Here is a 15382-nt window from a genome sequence, read left to right on the forward strand (position 1 = left end):
TTACAACTTGAAACAAGCAAATAAACAGAGAGAGAGAGAGAGAGAGAGAGAGAGAGAGAGAGAGAGAGAGAGAGAGAGAGAGAGAGAGAGAGAGAGAGAGAGAGAGAGAGAGAGAGAGTGTGTGTGTGTGTGTGTTTCAACGCTTTAGACTGGAAGTTTTATAATATTATAGTAATACCCGGTAGGCTAAGAATCCCCACCTCCTTCCCTCCAGAAGTCTATTAAAAAGAGAAAAAGTCTCAAAGTGGACTATGAACCAATAGTCTACCCTCGTGTGCGTGTGTGTGTCAGTGAGAGTGTGTGTGTGTGTGTGTCAGTGTGTGTGTGTGTGTGTTTCTGTGGATGACCGTTTTGTTTATCCATTGCAATTCAGATGTTCATTTTCCTTCAAGATAAAATCAGCTCTACGTGAGCTGTCAGACAATACCTCCGAACCCCATGAAAACAGAATTAAGTTGTCATTACGTTCCTTTTCTTTGCATTTCTTTGCACTCCGTTTCCATAGCGACTGAGTGGTTGAGGCGAAAGGGGCTCAGGGTAATGAATATTCATCAAGGACGATATCTTTTATGTCAAAAGGGCGTACAACATAATTATGTTGGATCGGTTCCATTGTTGTTTTGATGAGAAGGATTATAAAAAAAAAAGAAAAAAAAAGACAACAGTCCGAATCTTATCGAGTGAAAAACGTAGTCAATAAGTTAACAAGCCTGAGAGAGAAAAAAAGCAGTTGAAAGGCTTTAGTCCCGTCAGTCAGACCAATTAATTGAAAGTTAATCTCCCGCTGTCGCTGAGACTGGGGGGGGGGGGGGGGGGAGGGGGAGAGTGAGTAAGAGAAGTTTGCGTGTAATCTGTGAATAAGTTTACTATTTACTGTCCGTTGGATTATGGCTTTGTTTCCATGGAGACAGGATTGCTGTAATTTGTCATTTCAGTTTCTAGTTGATGGGGAGTTAGAGCCTGGGAGAGGGTGTGTACTAAAACAGGGTTGGGGAGAGAGAGTGTGCGTGTGCTTGTGTCATTGCGGGGGGGGGGGGGGGGTAAAAAGATATTGTGTGTGTGTGTGTGTGTGTTTGCCGGTGTAAGTGAGTGTGGCGGGAGCACAACGTGACAAGACTCAACTCGGACAGGGGTTGTCTTGGGACCAGGCCGCGGAGAAGGCTGTTACCAAGCCGGCAGGCTATTTCTTGTTCAGCCTTTTTCTACTCAATTAATTAGTGCAATTCAGCCTCTGTTTTATATCGCCAGGAGGGCAGTCGATTTATAGCATTTATCTGCTGGCTTGCATACTAATCAGGATGAAATGAGGATTTGCATGCACGCTCGCCTTGCACATGGCGTTCTCTTTGTCTCTCGGCTCACAAACGTATACATCAACACGAAGACACACACTACACACTGAGACAGACGTCACGTGCTCCACCCACTGTCACAGTTTTCTCTCTGTACGATACTCTACAGTGGTGTGGAATGCTTATTAACTTGAAAGAACTTAGTGAAATTGATATATGAATGCACTACTCAAGCAGAGATCGAGCAAGAACTTGAGAATGAGGTTTGATAAGGTTTGAGGCTTCAGCGAATTTAGACTGAGTCCTTGACTACTTCGTTAGGCATTCTACTATTTGTATGTCTGTCTGTCTGTCTGTCTGTCTGTCTGTCTGTCTGTCTGTATCTCTCTCTCTCTCTCTCTCTCTCTCTCTCAAGTCTCTCTCTCTGTCTCATTCTCTCTCTCTCTGTCGCTCTGTCGCTCTCTCTCTCTCTCTCTCTCTCTCTCTCTCTCTCTCTCTCTCTCTCTCTCTCTCTCTCTCTCTCTCTCTCTCTCTCTCTCTCTCTCTCTCTCTCTCTCTCTCTCTCTCTCTCTCTCTCTCTCTCTCTCTCTCTCTCTCTCTCTCTCTCTGACTCTTTCTCCCCCTCCCTCCATCTCTTTCTCTCCCTCTCTCTCTCTTTTCACATTTTCAATGTCCCTCTGTTTGTGCCGCACCGGCTTGACGGTTTGCTTCAGTGTCAGTCTCTGTCTGCTCAGTTTTGTCTGTATTTGCATCTAATATTGCTTTGCCAAGGACCCCCCCAGAAAAACTAGTGATCAAAGGCTGATGTCTTGTCGTTCTTGTTACAGGTAACAACGATGTGTTCGTGACGATACAGCTGGGAAAGGAGAAGTACCAGACCTCCACCATCAAAAATGCCCGCAACCCCGAGTGGTTTGAGGAGTGTGACCTGTGAGTTGTCCCCCTGGATACTGGCCTCTTTAGTCCTCTGTTATATTATTGTCTCCCAGGTACGGATATATCCGTACCCACTCCTATGGCTCTATCTAACCAGGTACGGATATATCTGCTCAGACTGTAACTGTAAGCTTCAGTCGCCTCCTGTAACGTCCATCTCACGCCTGCATTCCAGCCTGTTGATATACAGTTACTACATAGCTACTACAATTCTGAGTGACCTGCTGCTGCACAGCTGGTCTAGGCTAAAAAAAACGTGGTCAAAATTGGTGTGGTAGAAAGTGTTAAGGCCACTTGCTAATTTTTGCCCAGTTCATTTTGCCACATATTCCGGGTGTTTCCTCTGTCCTATTCCTTCTGATATCTCTTTGAGATCAAGATTTCTTTTTTCTAGATTTGAAGTAAAAATGTAGAAAGATATGAGCTCTTCAGCTTTATAGAACCTTCTTTGCTTTACTGTGATAGACATAATGTAAATATACTCATGCTAAAAAGTTTAGCAACTTTGATAGAAAATCGGAAATGCAATATATTTAAAAATTCCTAGGCAATATCCTTGTCTTGTCAAAAAATTGGGCCCTATCGCTACAAGAATAAACAATAGCTCTCAATGATACTCAGTTCATTCACAATCAGGGCCGGACCAAATGAGTTGTAAGGGGGGGGGGGGGGGGGGGGGTTCCTCCTTTTTTGGGGGGCAAATCAGCGAAGTGGCGAAGCCAAATCAGCGAAGTGGCGAAGCCACAAGCTTGCAGGCACGCGAACTAGGGGGGTCCGGGGGCATGCATGCTCCCCCGGAAAATTTTTGAAAAACGGTTAAAATCTGTGCAATCTGGTGCATTCTGGGCCTTGTTTTGAGGGTTAAGAGCAGCATTGTTTTGGTGCTAAAACTAGTAAAAAAAAAAAAACCCACTCAAAGCAAGGTACATGCTTTTTCCAGGGGTGGGGTTCCGGAACCCCTGGAACCCCCCCCCCTGGGTCCGGCCCTGACAATCATCAATTTACCACCAGGGGACTAGGCATCATTCAGTGTGAAAGGCTGCTGCAGGCAAAACACAATACTCTTGTAAATACCGTAAATGTTTATCAATGCCCAAGGCAGGCAGCTGAAAATTAATTTCCTGGACTCTTTGTTAAAGCAAGCTTCTGAAAATTAATCGTCTGTACTCATTATTGATGAATGGAAGCTGTCATATTGAGGGAGAGGCTGTAATTCCAGCTAAACTGAACGAAAGATGTCAATATGACCGTAGGGCCGCAAGTCCCCAATGTTTGTCTGGAGACTGTTGAGTGACGAATGGGAACTGTCAACTTCACCTTTGCCATGAATATAGTGTGTGTGTGTGTGTGTGTGTTTATGAGTGAGTGTGTGTGGGTGTGCGTGCGTGCGTGTGTTTGTGAATGAGTGAGTGTGTGTGTAAGCAATTCGGTGAGCACTCTGTATTTTCTTGTGTTAGAATGTATTATGTATTGAATGTACTCAAGATGTATCATTTGTCTCGCTGTCCGGTCTAACAGTATAGACGTGTGATCGACAAGAAGAAGAAGAAGAAGAAGAGTATACTCAAGCCAAGGAATATTCCTGTGTATTGCACGTGGTTGTAATAACATCTAATGTCTTATCTTATGTCTTATTTATTGTGATTGCAGCCCCATCCCCCACTTGCACTCAGAGATCGAGGTCAGCGTCTTTCACCGGGGCGTTCTCTCTGATGACTTTCTGGGCTATGCCGCCATCCCCTTGTGGGAACAGAAAATACAGGACAAACCTAAAACACAGTTAGTACTCTCTGTTGTGTGATTGCCTTTTGTGTTGTATGGTGTTTTCTTTGGTTGTGTTCTTGTCATTGTTGATACAGTGGAACCCCCCTTTTAAGACCTCCAAAAATCTGAAAAAAATCAGCTAGGTCTTAATAAAGGAGGGGATCTTGAAATTGGGGTAAATTTAGAGAGGTTATGGACAGAAAGTCTGAAAAAATAAGGTCTTAAAAGGGAGGAAGTCTTAAATCGGGGGTCTTAAAAGGGGGGTTCCACTGTACCTTGTTTGATGGTTGGTATAGTTTGTATTGTTTTTGTTTTGTTTTAAAAGTGAGTGTGAGAGCAAGTGTGATTTTCTGTGTATCATTATTATTTTTGCTGTACTAGTTTTGTCACCATTTGGTTTTGCAGTTACAGGATTTTGATCTTGACATCTTTTGCCCTCAATTCATGACTTGTAGGAACTGTTTCTATGGGCAAGTCTACTTTGCCTCAGCTCAGCCGTTTTTGACATTTCGATTGTTTTGATATGATGAGTCTCCCTTACAGATGGGTGCCGCTCAAGAACAAGCCAAGCAAGGGAGTGGACAACAAGTATCGCGGAGAGATAGAGGTCAAGGTCACATTTCACTGTCACAGCCGAGTGGATTTCACCTCCGGTCTGAAAAAGCGATCGTCATCTATCCGTAACTTGGCAACTGCCGTGGGTGAGTGACTTACAAAGAGACGGAACTTAGATTGAGTTTTGACTACCTTGCATTTAAATGTATGAGAGGATCGATAACCAAGTGATGCAGCATGGTAATGACAAGATCAAATAACAAAGGGAGGTATAAGCACTTGAAATGCAGACAACAACACAGTTTCCAACCGAACAGAACATCCGTAGTGTGTATCATTTACTTGTGTTGTGCTGTTAACGTCGTGCCATGGGTCTGCTTTCAACAAGGGTATTGGGACGGACAGTGAGGGCTGGCACTTACGGCATTTTTCCTTTTTTCAGGTGACACATTTTTGTTAAAAAATTTTTTTTACCTCAGTTGCATGCATGCTGTTTCAACCCCGATTTTTTGTGTGGTGCGTTTTCTTCTTTTTTTCTCTCTTTTTTTTTCTTTTTTGTTCTTTGAAGGCGGCAAGCATCCTTCTTCATTGGTCTTGGGGTTTTCTTTTCTTTCTTTTCAGGTGATAAATTAAAGTTTAACCGCAGCAAGTCATTTCGAGAGAACAGAAAAGACCCGGAGGGTGGAGGCAAAAGCGATCGCAACCAGAATCACAACGGTTCTCTCCAAGATGTTCCCGAGGTGAGTGAATTCTTTGAAATTTCTGTCTTTCTCAAGAAAGCAGTCATGTTCAACACAACAGATCTGTCCTTGTGGCTTTTGCATGAGATAAACATCTTAGTTGGACACGTATGAAAAATGAAATTGAAAAGCCTGTCTACGTTCTTTGTAGGGTGGGATTTTTTTGCTGAATTGATATTGCAGATCGACACAAGTATTAGTTATGAAATTAATTCAGCAACAACAACAAAATGTAAATAAAAAAATCCCATTGTGCACAGAAGCCAGCTACAAGTAGCAGTAGATTTGTGTATGTGTTAAAGCCCGAACAGATCTGAGGTGGTGTATATGATCTCTTACACAAGAAGGAATGTACAGGGGACTTCCACTAAATCGCGGTCCACTAAATCGCGAATTCAGCTATATCGCAAGGACCTCTTGGACCCTGAAAAAAAAGGACGAACCGCAGGTCCCCCCCTTCACCAAAAGTATCACGAATCGGATATATCGCAATCTCAAATCTTTGGACCCCAAAGACCGCGATATAGTGGAAGTCTACTGTATTTTAAACCTGTGTAGGCTTGGCTAGAGATGTTCCTTCTCATAAAATGATGACTGCTCCTTCTTCTTATCTCTCTCACTAGGTGGCCTATCAGAATTCCGTCTTTCGAGTTCTGGATTTTCCTGTGGCAGGGGTCTGTAGTCTCAATGTATCATCTTAGTTTTCTCGACCTTTTTCCAGCCTCCCGGATTTTTATGACTTTTTGTTTGTTTCTTCTTCTTTCCCTTTGGTCAGAAACACTTGTCATGCTTTTTCAGTGTGGTGGGATGTAGATGGTGTTGCTTTTCATCTGATAAATGTTTTATGCCAGGCATTTTCCCTGCGAAACGGTGGATTTCCAGCATTTCCAAAGCTTCAGTAACCATTCTTGAGATCCCAAGATTGCACCAGATTGCCTGATATCTTTATTTCACCATTTTTTCTTTTCCTCTGTTTGTTTGTTGTTGGGTTGGGTTTTTTTTTTTTTGGGGGGGGGGGGGGGGCTTTATTTACTTTTTTGTTTGTTTGCTTTTACAATTTCCTGATCTTATTGTCTGCAAAGTTGCAAAGACATTTCAAATAGCTATATGCACTTCATTTTTCAGTGACTGTATTTATTTATACCCTTTATTTTCGAAACCCCATATTCTGTTTTACTGTAGATTTGTTGTTGTTGTGATTGTTGTGTTTAAGGGCAAAAGATGCAGAGCTTAGCCTTTAACTTTGTTTGTGTGTTTGTTGGGTTGTTTGTTTGTTCGTTTGTTTGTCTTTGCTGATAACAAATTGTCTGGCCTTGTAAGTGCCAATTTTGTGAGATCTTTTGTGGAAATTTACAAGGGAAGCTACTGATTTTTGTAGACAACAACATGATTTGTTCTCTTTTCAATAGAAAAATGGATTAGAAAATGTGTACTTTTTTATTTTTAAACTTGTCATTTTTTTTCCATAGGGAGGCAAAACAAGGTTTTGAAAGAACAAGTAAATTTACAAACATACATGCATTCATTTAGATTGCGCGGATTTTTATTTTATATTTGATGTTTAAATGGCTCAACTGATTTTTTTTATTTGATTTTTTTTTTATAGTTTTTAAGTGTTTTTCTAATGCCAATAATGGAGATCAGATATTTTTGCAGGGTTAACCTAAAATGTAATTGGATGTTGCATTATTTCCTGAAAGAGATCAGATCTTTTTTCAAGTTGTTCAGAGTGCTTTTCTTATGTCTTTATTGAGATGAGAGATTTTTGAAGGGGTACCCTTCAGTGATTTGATATAATTGTACGTTGTATTAATTCATGAAATAAGTCAGAGTTGTCTTTGTTCCTTTTTCTTTCTTTTTTTTAACATTTTTTCAGAGGGTTTTTTCTTATTGTATTCAGTGGGATGAAATAACATTTTTGCAGGGTTGTCTTTCAGAAATAATATATTGTAATTGGACGTTGTTTTCGGTCCTAAGAAGAATTTTATGCCACATTCCCCCATCCCCCTTGCATGGACAATTCTGAAAGAGTTGTAGATTTTAGTGCTGAGATTTAGAAGAAAAAAAAGAAAAAAAACACTGGCAAGAATACTCATGTATTTATGCGCAAAAATGCACTCATGCACATGCACATGCATGCATGCACTGTACACACACACACACTCACACACACACACACTCACACTCACACACACACACCCATGCATGCACTGTGCACATACACACACATACACACACACAAATTATGCAGATTCGATGCCTCATAGTTAAACAAAAACTGGTGTCTGTGGTTCTGAAATCATCTTTTTTCACCTCATTGTTCTCTCTCAAATGCAGCCTAGGGTATATTCGAAACCATCCACTAACACGAAACATACTGCGGGAACTCCTTCTATGGCGGCTGTCTCTTTTCCCGCTCTTGATCTTGATCGCTCCTGGACAGGGGAGTCAACTGAGGTACTTCACTCTTTCTGCTGCAAAGTTGTCCTTCTTGCAGCTTTTTTGGCTTTGTTGGATTTTGTTTGCGGTTTGAGTCTTTGCTTTGGGTTTTACTGGCTGTTTTGATGGTGCTTCACTATATATTGTATTATGTAGATTGTGTAGTGTTGACAGAATATCTGGTGTTTTGTACAGAACTATAGCTATTCTTTTGATTTTTTTCGTTTCACTTTTGTCTTTTTTTCTTTCTTTAGAGGGGTCTAGCTTAATCGGCAATCGAGACTCGTAACCAAGTGAGGGAGAGCAAGTATACTTTATTGACAAGATCTATTAGAAACAAAGGGAAGTAAGCACTGTAAATATAGACAACAGGAAGTGAGAGTTATGCGGAGCCATGCATTGTCTGCCACCTGAAAGATTCAGAACCATTGAACGAACGAACAGTGAACATTGTTTGTTCTCTTCAATGCTTTTTATTCCCTCAGATGTCGGGCGGCTGATTTTCTTGTCTCACTTTCATGGAAGGATTTTTTACTGGGTAAATAAAAGGTGTAGTTGCTTTTGGTAATTGGCTGTTTTATCCTGTTTGGTGTGGCTTGGTTCATTTTGGAACTGCATGGTGGAGGCTGATGATTGTGTTTTCATTTTGCTGTGACTATTGTGTTGCTTTTTCGTTGTTATATGTGTTAATTGTTGTTTCTTCTCTATCAGATCTTTCAGTTGAATTGCTTCAACATTCTGGACTTTGTACTAGCGTGTGGGTTGAATGATAGGGACAATAACATTGACAGTTCTTTATTTGGAATAAGTGAGTGTGTGCCTGCATGCTTATAAGTATTGACTTGTTGTCTGTACTGTGTCAGTGTGTCTGCTGTAACTTTTGTGTACTTGTGTGTTGCTTGAACTTTCTGAAAAAATCGTTATACTAATAAAGATAGAAAAGTCATTTACCAGCCACTATGAGTGACACAACCATTGAGCGCTGAAGAAGAAAGAAGATTTACTTGCCAAATAAATATAAAAATATAACTTTAAGCAAGGCAGCAAGATTGTTGCATAATATTAATTGGAATTTGGATATACAGAAGTTGTAATAAGATTTCTCTCAGTTTATGTGTATTTTAAGAATGAATAAAAGAAACACAACACTCACTGATGGCGGGGTAAAAACGGTCATACACGTAAAATTCCACTCGTGCAAAAACACGAGTGTACGTGGGAGTTTCAGCCCACGAACTCAGAAGAAGAACTGATGGCGTCCTGCCAGCATTTCAACCTCATGAGGTCTCCAGAACGCATTGTCCAGGTGTATTTTCTGATGCTTTTGCTGATTTCTCAGTTAGTGACTAGCACCGGTCCATCATCAAAAAATAACAGCATCAGCAGTGCATCGATCAATACTTGCAGCAGAGATATTTCAATTGATTTTAAATTGAGTGTCAGTATACCCAACCCTTTGTATTATTTAGATGTGTGGTATATTTCAACTAAGCAAAAATGTATAATGTACATATACCATGACACGTCTAGCTTTGTAACATGTAGTTGAGTGGAATGTTACTGCTGTTGTTATCATGAGGTAAACATTGTGTGTGCATTCTGGAGTTTGTTGAGTTAATTATTTGCTTGGAATATCTGTTGTATGTGTTGATTGTTATTTCACAGAGGGAAAAAGGAGGCTGAACGTTGTAATTATCATGTATCAGTATTTGCAACTCTAATCAAACACTATGGATGTTTGTGTGATCTATAACAATTAATTTAGTTGCAATACAGGTTCGTGGTTTTTGATGTCCCTTCATACAATACAGGTAAATACTTGGGCATAAATGCATGTATTGATCGCAGGTCTAAGGGAAGGCATTCATGCAGGACTGAAGACTAGGGTTTAGATCAAAACATTCAAATTACTTCCCTTTTGCCAGCCGTCTATCACTATGGCCTTTGTTTGTGCAAATAAAATAGTAAATGTAATTGAATAAGTTATCATTTCATTTGTTTTTGTATTTACTTTTCACACAATTTTATTCATCAATTAACTCATGTATTACATTGTTTAATAATTTATTTATTTACCTGTACAGGAGGGTCTCACACGTAGCTACAGCATGTCAGCGGCGTACGTCAAAACCATGTCACTGGATCGTGGAAACGTTTTGCAGTTTGCTAACAATGGAGGTGAAGCTGGTAAGTTTTCACGTATTTGGGGTCTGCGTTATTTGAGTCAAATAAGGTTTATCTACTCTTCTTGTGCAGTAAGTGAAAAGAAACATTTGAGTTTGTTAAGTTGTGATTCTTAAATATTTTGGGGGGAATATTCTTTATCAGTGATGAAATGATGTAAATTAAAAGAATTAAAACAGGTTTACAAACCACCCACTGATTATACTGTTTGTGGTCAGTTCTTATGTTTGTCTGTTGATTTGATAAATCGATATAGCTAAATACATTTTAAATTATAACCAGGAATGGTGAAAAGCTATAAACGTTACCTTCTAAAAAAAAAATTATATTTTTATGATTATATAATATTAACAAAGCTATTATTGTGTTAGTTGGGTTTTTTTAATGAAAGGGAATACTATGAATAGTTGATCTGCATGTGGTTTGATGTTATTATTGCTGTTTCCCAAAAAGATGTGCATTATGAAACTCTCAACCTCACCTCCAGTCGTATTTTTAAAAAGGTCTTGAGATCATTTGGAAAAACAAATAATTTGATGTTGAGAGTTCAATGCATTACTGAACCAATCAAGTTCTTTTCATTGTCAGGTTATTATTTGTATGTCTGTCCACGACAAAGACTATCAGGTCAACGTACTTGTGAATGTTTTGTTCTTTCTTTAATTAAATATATTCTATAAATGTACAATTGTTGCTTTTGGATTCTTCATTTTGAATCTAAAAACAAATAGAGTGCCAACATTCCAAAATTCAGATTAAAAAAAATGAAAGGTATGTTTTTGGAGTGTTTAATTATTGATAAAACAAAAAGTTATGTTCACTGTTGGACCGTTGAATTAATGACAAAACAAAACGTTACGTTCACAGATAATATATCTGTTAATGTTACGTTTTGTTTTGTCAATTAACGTGCCAACAATATCCCTTTCTTGATTTTTACATTTAGTCAAGTTTTGACTAAATGTTTTAACGTAGAGGGGGAATCGAGACGAGGGTCATGGTGTATGTGCGTGCGTGCGTGTGTGTGTGTCTGTGTCTGTGTGTGTGTGTAGAGCGATTCAGACTAAACTACTGGACCGATCTTTATGAAATTTGACATGAGAGTTCCTGGGTATGAAATCCCCAGACGTTTTTTTCATTTTTTTGATAAATGTCTTTTATGACGTCATATCCGGCTTTTCGTGAAAGTTGAGGCGGCACTGTCACGCTCTCATTTTTCAACCAAATTGGTTGAAATTTTGGTCAAGTAATCTTCAACGAAGCCCGGACTTCGGTATTGCATTTCAGCTTGGTGGCTTAAAAATTAATTAATGACTTTGGTCATTAAAAATCTGAAAATTGTTAAAAAAAAATAAAAATTTATAAAACGATCCAAATTTACGTTCATCTTATTCTCCATCATTTTCTGATTCCAAAAACATATAAATGTTATATTTGGATTAAAAACAAGCTCTGAAAATTAAATATATAAAAATTATTATCAAAATTAAATTTTCGAAATCAATTTAAAAACACTTTCATCTTATTCCTTGTCGGCTCCTGATTCCAAAAACATATAGATATGATATGTTTGGATTAAAAACACGCTCAGAAAGTTAAAACAAAGAGAGGTACAGAAAAGCGTGCTATCCTTCTTAGCGCAACTACTACCCCGCTCTTCTTGTCAATTTCACTGCCTTTGCCATGAGCGGTGGACTGACGATGCTACGAGTATACGGTCTTGCTGAAAAATGAAAATTGCGTTCAGTTTCATTCTGTGAGTTCGACAGCTACTTGACTAAATGTTGTATTTTCGCCTTACGCGACTTGTTGATTCTGTCTTCATTTTAAACATGATTCCCTTTGACAGAGGCAGGACAGGACCTCAAGTCAAAGTCACTGTACAACATTGCTGGAAATCGTCACAGTATGGTGGAGCTCCCCTCTTCCCAGCCCCCTCCACCGTACCAAGTCCGGCCGTCCTCACAAGACGACCTTCACCTCGGTCGACCTTCATCCGGCCCCCGTCCTCACCCCCGCCTTCCTGTCTCATCAGCGTCTTACCTGGACTCCGTGTTGCGGCGAGATCAAGCTCGCTACGAGAGCATCCGTGAACGAACAGAGCCGGAATCATCTTCGTCTGATAATGAGCGGCAGCCAGCGAGGAGGCCGCGACCTCCGCCGAGAGGGATTCGAACCCGCCCTCGTCCGTTTTCTGAGGAAGTGAACGTGGACCCCAGAGACTTACGTGCGTTGGCGTCATTGACTTCTTCACAAGGGGCAAACTCAAGGGGTGGAACTCCGGTTTCCATGGAGGGCGGGGAGGGACAGTTTGTGGAGTTTCAAAGGTCGGAGATGATGACAAACGGGTCATTACAGTTTGACCGGAGTGGACTGTTGTCGTCACAGCGGAAAAAGTCGGACAATAGCGGACAGCTGTTAGTGAATGGTGATGTGAAATTGCGGAAACGTGCCAAAAGGGAACGACTGAAAATGTATCGACAAGGTGAGTGAGAGAAAGGGCTCTTAAAATCCTCAAAAAGGACTTAGTCTGCGACATATATGCTTTGATACTGGATGGTTCTTTTGGCCAATTGTGTGCCTTGTTTCATGTTAGTGATCTTTTAACAGCTGAGTTAGAATTACTTTGAAGTGATTTGTTTGTTTGCACTGCAGCATCAGTGTAATTGAATAAGTAGAGTTTTTTTGTTTGTTTCTTTAATGTTTATTTGCTTGCTAGTTTCAAATAAGTTGATATGAGTGTGTAGTAGATTCATAACGTGTCATCATTTACATGACAGGACAGAGGAAAGGAGAGAGATAGGCAGATCGATTGACAGACAGGCTGGCAAACAGACACAGACAGGATATAGGGGGGGGGAAGTTTTTGTTGTTGTTGCAATTTCAGAATACTTCAGTTGCTTCGATTATAGCGTCACTAAAGATGGGTAAGAGGGCAGGGTTGGGTGTGTGCATGGGTGTGTGCATGGGTGTATGCACGTATGCATGCACATACATGTGTCAGAAAACATCCAGATGTTGATTGATTTTTTTTTTTCAACAGCAGGCCGTAGGTTCACAGTGCAAGGATTGGAGAGTCGATTGTCAGGTCTCTATGACGATAGCATGTCCGACCCCAGCGACTCCTCCAGAACAGAGATTCCGGATGATCTTTTTGGTGTCTACAAAAATATGTCAAAAGAGGTATGACTATTCCTTCTCAAGGTTGCATCGATCTCAGATAGCAATATCTGCTAAATAGACGATAAAAAACAATAACCAACCAGTCAACCAACCAACCAACCAACCAACCAACCTGTTTTTCTCGGGGTACAGTTTGTACATTGAAAAAGGGGTGGCATGGTGTATATTGTTATTACATAAGCAGATTTTATGTGTATTATTGTTTTTTCCCACCCATTTAGTCAGCCATGTATATTCCGTGCAGGCTTGGTGTTTTCTATTTACATAACCCACCAAAATCTTACATGGATTACAGGATATTTACCATGTATACTTGGTCTTGTGCCTGCGTTTACACACGAAGGAGATAAGGCACAAGTGGCAGGTCTGCACAGGTTGACCTGGGAGATCAGAAAAATCTCCACCCTTAACCCACCAGGCATGGCCGGGATTTGAACCCTGAACCTTCCACATTGAAGGCTTATGCCTTAACCACTGGGCCATTGCGCTTGTGAAGAACTCTTACAAGAATGGGTGATTGATATATCAATGTCTTCCCCAGATAGATCTGCTTTATTTTTGCAATTTGGCAGACGTGAGTTTTGATCTGTGGGTTAATTCGGGTGTCTCAAATATGAAGTAAGTACTTCCTTTGAAGTCTCGGCCAACCACCTAAATATGAATGTTTGTCGGACTCTGATGTCACAGGGCTCAAAGAAGGAAAATCCAATGTTGGATCAATACATTAAGTCTTCATTATGCTTATCCTGGGGGCCCCGTAGCTCAACTGGTAGAGCACTGGACTTGTGATCCTAAGGTCGCAGGTTCGAATCCTGGCCAGGACGGACACGGGTCAACGTTATGTGCAGACTCAGAGATGGTATCCATGTTCCACCCCCTGTCACCTCTGTGGCACGTAAAAGACCTCGGTCATTCAGCCATAAGTGCAGGTGGCTGATGTAACACCTAAACATGGATACATGCACCTGGGTAGTGCCACTATTGCTGCTAGTGCTTTCCCCTGGGAGGAAGCGACCCCAACTTCCCAACGATGGGACAATTAAAAGTAAGGAAAATGAACAAGAAAAACAAATTGTTTTGTGTGTGGTTTTATGAATGGTGTGCTTGTGTGCAGGAGTTACTGCGGGTGGTGATACAGAACAAGGCTCAGCTGATCCGCAAGGACCAGTACATCAAGGACCTAGAGTGCTACATCGACAACCTCCTGGTGCGCGTCATGGAGATGCAGCCACGCATCCTGCACAGGCCCCCCCTACACCACCGCTAGAACTTCTCATGCAGCCACGCATCCTGCACAGGTCCCCTCTATACCACTGCTAGAACTTCTCATGCAGCCACGCATCCTGCACAGGCCCCCCCTACACCACCGCTAGAACTTATCATGCAGCCACGCATCCTGCACAGGTCCCCTCTATACCTCTGCTAGAACTTCTCATGCAGCCACGCATCCTGCACAGGCCCCCCCCCTACACCACCGCTAGAACTTCTCATGCAGCCACGCATCCTGCACAGGCCCCCTCTACACCACCGCTAGAACTTCTCATGCAGCCACGCATCCTGCACAGCCCCCCCCCCCCCCCTCCACCACCGCTAGAGCTTCTCATGCAGCCATTCATCCTGCACAGGCCCCCTCTACACCACCGCTAGAACTTCTCATGCAGCCACGCATCCTGCACAGGCCCCCCCCTCCACCACCGCTAGAACTTCTCATGCAGCCACGCATCCTGCACAGGCCCCCCCTACACCACCGCTAGAACTTCTCATGCAGCCACGCATCCTGCACAGGCCCCCTCTACACCATCGCTAGAACTTCTCATGCAGCCACGCATCCTGCACAGGCCCCCCCTACACCACCGCTAGAACTTCTCATGCAGCCACGCATCCTGCACAGGCCCCCCCCCCCCCCCCCCCCCCTCCACCGCGATATAACCTTCGTGGTTGAAAACGACGTTAAACACCAAATAAAGAAAGAACCCCCTGTCTAGTATGACTGATAAATGAAAACAGTGAAGAATTTCATTTGTGAATTCTTTAGCTTTCATTCAAAAATGGTGCTGGTACAATGTAGTCATTATCTAATGAATGGATATTCAGGAAAACCATTCATGATTTGCAAAGAATCCAGTGATAGGCGTATATGTTGATCGTTTAGAATACGTTATAGTAAATAACTGAGAGGAAAAAAATTGACGCATTGAAACTTAATTTTTGAAATGAAAATTGTATAAGTTGTGGCAATAGCTGAAGTTTTTTTTAGTAGATTTATGATTGTGTTGTGATTGTTTTTTT

General features: G+C 41.3%; 1 protein-coding gene across 3 annotated transcripts in view; it reads left to right on the forward strand.

The window, feature by feature from the left end:
• LOC138971204 (rab11 family-interacting protein 2-like) overlaps positions 1-14659 on the forward strand; it is a 59619-nt gene extending 44960 nt beyond the window's left edge. For 2 of the 3 annotated variants that reach the window (XM_070343874.1, XM_070343873.1), the window contains exons 4-12: positions 2120-2222; positions 3879-4007; positions 4536-4693; positions 5169-5287; positions 7625-7744; positions 9811-9913; positions 11760-12395; positions 12954-13093; positions 14208-14659. In XM_070343874.1, the coding sequence (XP_070199975.1) occupies positions 2120-2222; positions 3879-4007; positions 4536-4693; positions 5169-5287; positions 7625-7744; positions 9811-9913; positions 11760-12395; positions 12954-13093; positions 14208-14360 (1661 nt within the window). In that variant the 3' untranslated portion in view covers positions 14361-14659. The remainder of the gene's footprint in view (positions 1-2119; positions 2223-3878; positions 4008-4535; positions 4694-5168; positions 5288-7624; positions 7745-9810; positions 9914-11759; positions 12396-12953; positions 13094-14207) is intronic. The other variant, XM_070343875.1, reaches the window with a different exon arrangement.
• Positions 14660-15382: the final 723 nt, after the last annotated feature.

Source organism: Littorina saxatilis, linkage group LG7 (genome assembly GCF_037325665.1).
Source record: "Littorina saxatilis isolate snail1 linkage group LG7, US_GU_Lsax_2.0, whole genome shotgun sequence".
Classification (NCBI taxonomy): Eukaryota; Metazoa; Mollusca; class Gastropoda; order Littorinimorpha; family Littorinidae; genus Littorina; species Littorina saxatilis.